Source organism: Danio rerio, chromosome 2, assembly GCF_052040795.2.
Source record: "Danio rerio strain M-AB ecotype USA chromosome 2, GRCz13ab, whole genome shotgun sequence".
Classification (NCBI taxonomy): domain Eukaryota; kingdom Metazoa; phylum Chordata; class Actinopteri; order Cypriniformes; family Danionidae; genus Danio; species Danio rerio.
In genome coordinates, this window is record NC_141022.1 from 33,546,179 (window position 1) to 33,556,841 (window position 10,663).

General features: G+C 34.3%; 1 protein-coding gene across 1 annotated transcript; it reads left to right on the plus strand.

Moving 5' to 3' along the window:
- The first annotated feature begins 320 nt into the window (after positions 1-320).
- Positions 321-3,965, plus strand: rdh10b (retinol dehydrogenase 10b). Its single transcript, NM_201331.1, is given in 6 exon segments — positions 321-718; positions 1,311-1,546; positions 1,945-2,043; positions 2,618-2,763; positions 2,872-3,003; positions 3,430-3,965. Coding segments are annotated over 6 exon segments (1,011 nt in total). The 5' UTR covers positions 321-444; the 3' UTR covers positions 3,554-3,965.
- The last annotated feature ends 6,698 nt before the right edge of the window (positions 3,966-10,663 follow it).

Below are 10,663 nucleotides of genomic sequence, written 5' to 3' on the forward strand. Positions count from 1 at the left end.
CAGTAAGGTCTTATAAGGCAGGTCCTTCTTACTTCCGGTAAAATACGAGGTCTTCAAGTATATGCCTGCATTTTAAAACATTATATTCTAGTTATTTTGCTATTAAGCATTTTTCTGCTCACGGTAATATTTAATAATTAATATAAATCCTGTAAATATGCGCTCAGCCTCGTAAAGGTGTACACGCATTTGACGCAGAAGTTTTGGTTACTTTGCATAACAGGCGGACACACGCGTGGAAAGTTGTGAAGCCCAGTGAGTTGGAGCATATTTAAAGAGCTGTAGCTCCTCAAAAACACATTGTTTTGGGCAGATTTCGTGGATGCTGAGGGGTGCAGATTTTGGTTAAACAGGGTGTTTCTTTTATCACGTTTGCGGTTTGATTTCTTATCTAGTTTCATTTCTTGTCGATTTAGTTTGTTTAGTTTGTCGAGTTGAAACACCATGAATATCGCCACCGAGTTGTTCGTGGTCACTTTTAAAATAATCTGGTCGTTCGTACTGGCCGGTGCTAAATGGTTTATTCGTCCACGGGAGAAGAGTGTGGAGGGCCAAGTGTGCGTTATTACCGGAGCTGGAAGCGGTCTCGGGCGGCTGTTTGCGCTCGAGTTTGCCCGCAGACGAGCGACCCTTGTGCTGTGGGACATCAACCGACAGAGTAACGAAGAAACTGCAGAGATGGCGCGAGAAATCTACCGACAAATGAAACCCTCCACCGGTCAGTTTAAGCGTAAACTAACAGTGTATTTGTTGTTGATGTTGGAATTTAGTGCAGTAAAAACAATATAATGGGGTCTTAACCTTAAAGCCACGGACCCTAGAATCTTGGGTCTAAGTTAACGTTAAATGTGTTTGTTTGTTTGTTTGTTTGCTTGTTTTGTGCTACTTTTGTTTTTTCACATATGTCTTATTAAATTGTTTTGAATGTCTTTCAAACATGTCTTTGTTGTTGTTTATGTAAGTGTGTGTTTTAATCCGTTTGGTCATATTTTAGTCTTTTCATTTGAATATTAGTAAATTAATTACCTGTTTTATTAGTTATTTTAATCTAGTATTTATTGACTTATTTTATATATTTTTGCAGTTACTTTTTATATATAATTTAGGTGATTTGTTAATTGTATGTTACTTTTCGTTTTTAACATCACTGCATTAGGCAATGCATGTGTATTAGCTAGTTGTTGAAATGTTTCATGAAACCATTAAAATATGACATGACCCTAAATTAAGGTAGGATAAAAACCAGGTATGTGTGCAGTTTTTTTTTTTTCTCCAAATATTTTTGCCTTATGTCTGTGTTTGTGTTACAGGGTCTTCAGATAGAGTTCAGGAATTGCCTCTTCTCCAGCCAAAGGTTTACACGTATATGTGTGATGTCAGTAAACGTGAGAGTGTGTATTTGACTGCAGAGAAGGTTCGCAGTGAGGTGGGAGACATTGACCTGCTTATCAACAATGCTGGAGTCGTGTCAGGACGACATCTTCTTGACTGCCCAGATGAGCTTATCGAAAGGACAATGATGGTCAACTGCCATGCTCACTTCTGGGTCAGTAAAATCAGCACTGTTCCTGTCCAGTCTTCATGCTTGACATTCATTTTTAGATTCGGAATAAGATTTGAGTCCTAATGTCGGAAGTAGTTCATAAAGTTGATGAACTGGCCACTCCAGGATAACTTTTAATACTAGGTGAAGATTCACCAATGTTCTGTTTATCAAAAATCTTTATCACAGAGACATTACTTTATTAGATTGTACTGGTTTTAACCCAGTAAGAAACCTCCTTTTTTAACCCTCATATTTGAACTAATCTTTAACAAAAAGTTACACCAAATTTAATTTGAAATATTATATAAATTATGAAAGCGTGATATAGTTTCATTCTAAAGTTTATTTTCACTTAACAACGATCTTGCTTCTGTTTGTATGAATAATCTTATTTACAGACTACAAAGGCGTTCCTGCCAAAAATGCTGGAGCTGAATCACGGACACATTGTAACTGTAGCAAGCTCCTTGGGGTTGTTTACAACAGCTGGTGTGGAGGTAAGAAATTTTCTTTCCATCTTATATCTAGTATAATATACACAGTGCTGGCAAATTTAATCCGTATTGGACTACATGTTCTGTTGCAAATATATTGTGTAATGTATTCTAGACATTTTAGGTTACTTTGTTATAGATTACTTTTGTCTGATCTGTGTCAATAACTGACAAATTTGTGAATTAAACATTTATATTACATTTTGCTTTTTGACACAGAGCTTTGTTTAGAAGAATCAATCAAAGGCAAATGAAAACCCTTAAATGTATTTGTTTGCCGCTTGACCAACATTTACCTGTACTGTTTGCATAAGTTGTATATTTTGTCGGTTTACAGATCTTTGAATTACATGAACTGTAAAACCAACTGAAAATATAATCTAGTTTAATTACAAACACTTAATTCTTGCAATGTGATCACATAATCATCTTCTACCCAGGGGTTCATTTTTTTTTGTACTACTCAAGATATAAAATGATTAAAAAATAATAATAATAAATAAATAAATAAACTTTGGTCAACAATTAAATGTAGTTTTTCTCTTTTTTTTTTTTTTTTTTTTTTTTTTTGTTGTAGGACTATTGCGCAAGCAAGTTTGGAGCCATAGGCTTTCATGAGTCTTTGAGCCATGAGCTGAAAGCAGCTGATAAGGATGGGATAAAGATGACTCTCGTCTGTCCTTTTTTAGTTGACACTGGCATGTTTGAAGGCTGCAAAATTAGGTTTGTGCTTTTCACCGCATGCCCAGAATTTACTTCTGTTGACAAAAAACTAATTTGATTATTTATTTTTATTTTTTTTATTTTTATATATACTGTTTTTTTTAACAGGAAAGAAATGGCTCCATTTTTCCCTCCACTGAAGCCAGAGTACTGTGTAAAACAGGCTATGAGAGCCATACTAACAGACCAGCCAATGATCTGCACCCCTCGGGTCATGTACATGGTCACCTTCATGAAAACGTAAGTATAAAGCATTTATAAGTGAAGATAAAAGGAAATATTAGCCCTTCTGTGAAATTAACCTAAGGTGATGTTTACGGACAAGGAAAATTTCACAGTATTTCCTCAGTTTTTTTTTACTTTATTTTCCGTCTGGCTGGAATAAAAGCCATTTCTTAATTTAATGTTTTAAATATTAATAACCCATTAATTTTTGAACACTGTCCAATGTCTTTCCTATTTGCCTACTTGACCTATTAAAAATGCTCTAAGCTATATCTTGTAAATATTATGTACTGTCATGGCAAAGACAAAAATGAGCTTTTAGAAACTGGTTATTAAACCTATAGTTTGAAATGGTGTTTCTGTTCATTGATTTTTGAAGGTCACAAATTATAGTGTATTCTTGGTTTTGTGTAAAACTTGGTTTGTTCTGTTGTCTTGCAGTGTTTTGCCGTTTGATGCCATTGTGTGCATGTACAAATTTATTGGGGCTGATAAGTGCATGTACCCTTTTCTGGCTCAACGCAAGGAGTCGACGAACAACAACGAATCAAAGACTGGAATCTAATTGGTTCTGATTGATGAATTCTGTGTAGTTCCTCTGGAACGATGAAAGCTGTACATTTACAAGTCCTTCCTAATGACATTTTACTGCCATCTTTTGAGATTGCAATAATGACTGAGTAGAGATTTAACTTTAATTATGAAATGATGTGTTACTGTAAGATTATATAAGAAGGTCTGTCACCTATTTATGTGTACACATTTTATTTGTTGTGTGTTGTTGCTTTCCTTTCAACATTCTATGACTTTGTCACTTTAGAGGTTTGATCCTCCCAATAATGGAGTGCAATATTGAAAGTATTTCCTGTTGCCTTTTGTGGTCTTGATGTGTTGATGATTTGGATGATGCCAATGATTGACATGAGATCATCAAAACATGCCATAAGTGCATATTCAATAAATTATGTTCAAATGAATAATGTGCTGCATTCTTTACTGAAGAAAACTGTTCTAAGCTTTATATTATTCACTTGAATTAAATTGGAGTCATGTAAACTTTCCCTTAAATGAAGATTATATTTCAAGTTTAGTTGACAATACTGCTTGCCATTCCTTTATAATTTTATCAGTTTCTGAGTAAATGTTTTCACAGAAAATAAAGTTTTTGTGAATGTGAAGCTCAAGTCCATATTTACAACATGTACAAAGATTAGTAGTCTGTAAAGTCTTTTAACTGAAAACCATTTTTGTTTAGGTTTAAATGGATTTGAAGTATGTTAAATCAAGTCATTAAATAAGTTGCCTTTCATACAAAGTAATTAGAAAAGTAATTTTATTGCAATTCAAATGACCTTATTAGTATATAAATACATTAGTAATTTACCAAACACTGGAGGAAACATTCTAAAACGTTAACAGTTAATAAACCGCTATAATCTCAGTAACAATGTACTCTGTCTACAACCCCAATAATCAGTACAGATCAGTAGAGACTGCATGGGAAACGCAAATAAAAAAAGATTTCTAAATTTGCTTTGATTTGTATTTATTGCAGACAATACAACAAACATTATTTAATGTGTTCCTCGTGAATTTCATTTTTTCAAAATATGCACATTCCAATTTTGGTTGATGCATTTACACATTTCAAAAAAGTTGGAACAGTAAAGCATTTACCACTCTGTAATGTTGCCATTCCATTTCACAACACTTAAAAGACATTTAGGGACTGAAAACAGTATTAAAGTGTTTCTGGCGTAATTTTGTCCCGTTCTTCCTTCAAACAAGTCTTAAGGTGGGCAATGGTATGGGCTTTTTATTGTTGCAATTTGCGCTTCAAAATGCGCCACACATTCTCTACTGGAGACAGGTCCGGGCTGCAGGCAGGCCAGTATCCTCTTCTTCCGCAGCCAGGACTGTGTGCAGAATGTGGTTTTGCATTGTCTTGTTGAAATATGCATGGGTGTCCCAGAAAAAGAAGGCAGCATTGTGTGCTCCAAAATCTCTATCTACTTCTCAGCATCATTGGGTCACAGAAGTGCAAGTTACGTTTGCCAAGGTCACTGACACAACCCCATACCATGACACACTGGCTTTTGGACTTGATTCTAATAACACTCTGGATGATCCTTTTCTTCTTTGGTCCAGAGCACAAAGCATCCTTTTCTCCCAAAAAATACTGATTCGTCAAGTGCACTTCTGGACACTGTTAACATGAGGCTTCTTTTTGGCACAGTACAATTTTAACTGCTATTTGTGGATGGAACTATGTATTACTTGACAAAGGTTTGGCAAAGTAGTCCTGAGCCCATGTGGTGATATCGCTTATAGATGAATGACGATACTTGATGCAGTGCATCGGAGATCACTGTTGTTCCAACTAGGCTTGAGGCTCTGTCCTGCACGCACTGAAATTCCTCTTAATTATGTTATGCACTGTTAAAGGTGAAATATCCGATTGTTTTCCTATCTTTTGAAGAGACATGTCTGACAGTCAAAGTAAATTTAGAAATCACTACTTTTTTATTTGCCTGTCCATACTGTCTCAACTTTTCCTGCTCATTCACTTGCGGAAATGCCAGTGACCGTTGGAAATATCAGCCATCCTTATCAATGGAATGAGAGAAGCAGGGAATCACATTCAAATGCCATCAATCTGATAACAAATACTCCCACTTGTTCTTGGCTTGAGGCAAAAAAGGATTTCTTTAGTTCACAACTTCAAACATAAAGACAAAATCTATATATAGCAAGTAAAGCAATCTCTTACAGAATTATATAATGTTTTAAAAGGAATAGTTCACACAAAAATAAAAATGCACTTTACTCACCTTCTAGATGTTCCAAAACTTTGTAAGTTTCATTTTTTTCTTAAGAATGTTGGAAAGCGGTAGTCATTAATATTCATAAGGTGAACAAATACTATGTTAGTCAATGGCTGCTGGTTTTCAACATTCCTTAATATCTTGTGTTAAAAAAAGAAACTCAAACAGGTTTAGAACAAGTGAAGGGTGAGAAAATGATGAAAATGTTCTTTTATCGATGAACAATCCCTCTAATACAATTAGAATTTATGGATTCAAACACTGAATTTGTAAATGTTTGTAACTATCTTTTTTGCAATCTTAGATGTTTTAGGATACGCACCTCTAACCAATGCAAAATCACATTTTTAAAATCACCAGTACAAGATGCTCATACAGGGTTGTGTATTTGCTGGGTTTGTTTTTACTAAGAAACACAATTTTACATCTGTTTATTATTTTATATTAAAAAATAAATAAATAAAAACATAAGTCACTCAAAATTATAAAAAAGCAAAGATACAAAAAGTTACGTCGTTATTCATTCATCTATATAATGTTATTACCTACAATGTTATAAACAGAAAATAAATAAAATAAATGACTTTAATAATTTCTAAACTTTTGAAAATGCACAAATAAAACTATCAAATAAAAAATAAATTTCTGCAATCTTACTTGAAATAAAATTACTGTAAAGTTAAAACATCGCTAAAAAACACAAAATGTTGTATCATAATATATTGTTAAATTACTGCTCTTGTTTTATCCAATTTTATGTTGTATTCTGACACTCCTGTTATTTGGCAATGTTTAAACGTTACAGTCATTTTATTTTTTAGATAAGATTGCAAAGATTTATTGTTCATTTCATTCTAAACCTTAAGATGTCATTTATAATGGATTTATAAAGCATTAGTCTTCACTTTAGATTAGGTCACAAAACTGGATGAAGTCGAATAATAAAGCATTAATTAACAAACAAAAAACTATTACTTAATGCCTAAATAATAAGATATAGAAACTTTCACTTGAACAGTTTTATTAATCATTTAGTTCTGAATGATGACAAAGGTTAAAAGTGTATCATTAACAAAGTATAAAAACACAATCATTAAGCATGTTGCATGTGAACTGAAGCTAAGCAGGGCTGAGCCTGGTCAGTACCTGGATGGAAGACCACTAGGGAACACTAGGTTGCTGTTGGAAGTGGTGTTAGTGAGGCTAGCAGGGGGCGCTCAACCTGTGGTCTGTGTGAGTCCTAATGCCCCATTAAAAGTGAAGGGGACACTATACTGTCAGTGGACACCGTCTTTCGGATGAGACGTTAAACCAAGGTCCTGACTCTCTGTGGTCATTAAAAATCCCATGGCACTTCTCGTGAAAGAGCAGGGGTGTGACCCCAATGTCCTGGCCAAAATCCCTCTATCGGCCCTTACGATCATGGCCTCCCAATCATCCCCTTCCACCGAATTGGCCCTATCACTGTCTCTCCACTCCACCAATAGCTGGTGTGTGGTGAGCGCACTGGCGCCGTTGTCCTGTGGCAGCCGTCGCATCATCCAAGTGGATGCTGCACACTGGTGGTGGTGTGGAGAGACCCCCCCCCCGCCTTCATGATTGTGAAGCGCTTTGGGTGTATGGCCATACACAATAAATGTGCTATATAAAAAAGAAAAAATACACAAAAAATACACATGTGCTTTTAAGTCAAGAATACAGCATTAGTAGCTGTATTTATAAACTGCTTACTAATGTCTATTAATGTAGAGTTAATACTTAAGAACATTTAATTAACTATTTGCTAATGCTTAATAAATGTTTCACAGTGTGTGTAGTTATTATAAAGTGTTACTAGCTAAACAACCAAAAGAAACAGGAATATAAATTACAATAAAATTAATCACACACACACACACACACACACACACACACACACGCACGCACACACGCACGCACGCACGCACGCACACACACACAAAACAGTACCAAAAAAGTAATTAGTAGGAAAGCCCACTGATCTCACTCTCAACCAAGCCCATTGTCAAATCTCCATAATTAATGAAGACACTAGAATCATCACTAAAGCACCGTCCCATAGAATACATAGAAAACAATAATAATCAATTCAGACCAAACCGGTTTCCCTAAAGGTAGTCAAGCATCTAACAATACATGCAGACTCTTCCTAAATTCTCAAAGCAGAAAAAGCTTTTGACAGAGTCAACTGGAAATGTCTGTTTCCCATAAAGGCAGGTTTGGTTTTGGGGAGTCGTTAATTGTGGCCTAACATCTACGCTGGGAAACTAGATAAGGATGCCTAGACTCTTCTTCTCTATTAACCATCTTTGTTGAACCAATAGTCGCATGCAGCCGTCAGTCAAAATAAAATCAATTCAAACACTAAATATGCGCTTACACCATATAATAAGTCTACATGCTGATGATACATTATTATACTAAGATCTCAAATCCTCATTACAGGAAACAACCAAATATGTTCTTAAATATTTCTGAATGGTCAAACAGCTGGAGTAAATCTGCAATATATTTCTGACACCTGCATTCCAAACATTCCCAAAACCTCAACAAAGTCCTCTGTGTACCAATTACATCACCTATCTGAATGAATGTTTCCCCCAGCCTGTCAGAGTTGTTTGAACTCAACTCCCTTACTTAAAAAAAAATAAATAAATAATAATAATAATAATCTTCAACGCTGGATGGACCATACTCCCAAAAATAAATGACTAATTTACAATGATTACCCACATGGACATGGTTTAAATCCCTAGACTCATTTATTTCAAAATTATACAGGAAAAACAAGACAAACAAAACTGACAACCTTACAGAAGACAAAAACACAAAGAGAACTTGAAGCACTACATTACAATGTTATACTTTTACCAATTTTACCATTTTCCACAACTTCCTCCACAAATAACTTTCAAAAAGTGACTTAAACAGACACCTTTATTAGACTAGTGAGTTATTATTATTATTATTATTATGATTATTATTATTTATTCAATTTCTTTATTTCTATAGCACTTTTACAATGTAGTATGTCAAAGTATTGACCAAAAGTAGATTGAAAATGTCAGTCCAGTAATAGCATATTACCATACTATAAATTATTATTAATAATATTATACTATTGATAACTGCTGTACAAGTATTGTTTGTTCATATACGTTAATATTAGTAATATATATAATTATATATAACGTTAATATACTTTACAAATAAAATGTGACCCATTTTTTGTTAGATGAGTGTTTTCCATCATAGCTATGCAAATATAAATAAATAAATATATATATATATATATATATATATATATATATATATATATATATATACTGTATATATATATATATATATATATATATATATATATATATATATATATATATATATATATATATATCTCAAAGCAGATATAAATTTATATGATTTTTTTATCTCAGAGTGAAAATATAAACCAAAATCTTTAAAATGTGCCTGAATTAATATTATATTTTAGTGATGAAGAAATTTAATAGTCTGGAGTTGGTCAGTAGCTATTGGGATAGCCTTCTGCAAGTGACGAGTAAAATCATTCACGAGATGATTCGAAAAAATGTTATCACCCTAACAAAGTAACTAAACTAGTGATCGAGTTTTTCAGTTTCAAATTTATGAGCTTTTAAATGTGCTATATAGGTGTTATTACAGAGAAATTGTTTACATTTAAATTAGCTTAATTAAAAACACAGAATCGATGCTTCTGTTGCCTCAAGTCCGGTGCTGACACTGTAGGTCTATTGCTACATCACTGACCAGTTATGACGCAAAGGAAAATAGAAAACTCCTCTATGAGGGATAAGGGTGGACGTTGACTAACAGGCCTGACCTGCCCTGTTAACTCCCTAAAAGCGAAAGCAGCACGAGAAATCTGATACACAAATAACCACGCTCACTTTACAAGGAAAAGACACCCACTCTTGCCTTACTCATTTGGATGATGCCATTACACACACAGGCAGATTTCGTACGCGCAGATAGGATTTCCCATGAGGAAGATCCTAAAGCATTCATACTCCGTCAGACACACAGAAAATTCCGATCAGTGTGTTATTCATCAGATAGAGGACTAAGATTCATAGATCAAAGATTCAGAAACATTCCAGACCACTTCATGAAATATGTGGCCGACTATAATATTTTCTTTGAACGATTCACTAAATCAACATGAATCTCAAATAGCTAGATTCCTTGTAACTTACTGTTGGTTCCTGTAGCTTCATTGAGCTAGATTGAAAATTACCAGGACAATAACTCTGAAAAAACGCCAGTCTTCTTAGTCAGCTCATTCATCCATCCAGGCTGGTTTCTAACCATTTCCAGCCAAAACCAGTGATGTCGAGCTTAAACCAGACCTGTTTTAGCTGGTCAATTTCCTGCCTGACCAGCTAGGACCAGGCTGGAAATGGCCAAAACTCCTCTTAAACCAGGCTGGTCAGCTTATACCGGTTTAAGCTGTTTTTTTCCCAGGGATAATATAAAGCGCGATTTTGTGTTTTAATGCCATGCTTGTTTAGCACATTAATTGTTCTTTTTACAGCATCAAGACTGGTCTGTAACTTATGACCCATTTCAGAATAGCAGGTACATTTTTTCCATTATTCATACAGCAAATGAATAATTTACACTTAATGAAATCTATTATTAATGTAAAATCATTAAATGTAATATAAGGAACATTTGACTGATATTAATTGTCTATATTATTGGTGATCTTTAAGAGTTGACAGTAACAGAGTTGATATCTTCCACCATTTTGTGCAAAGTCAAACCAGTTCCACATGTCTGAACAAACTTAAGCA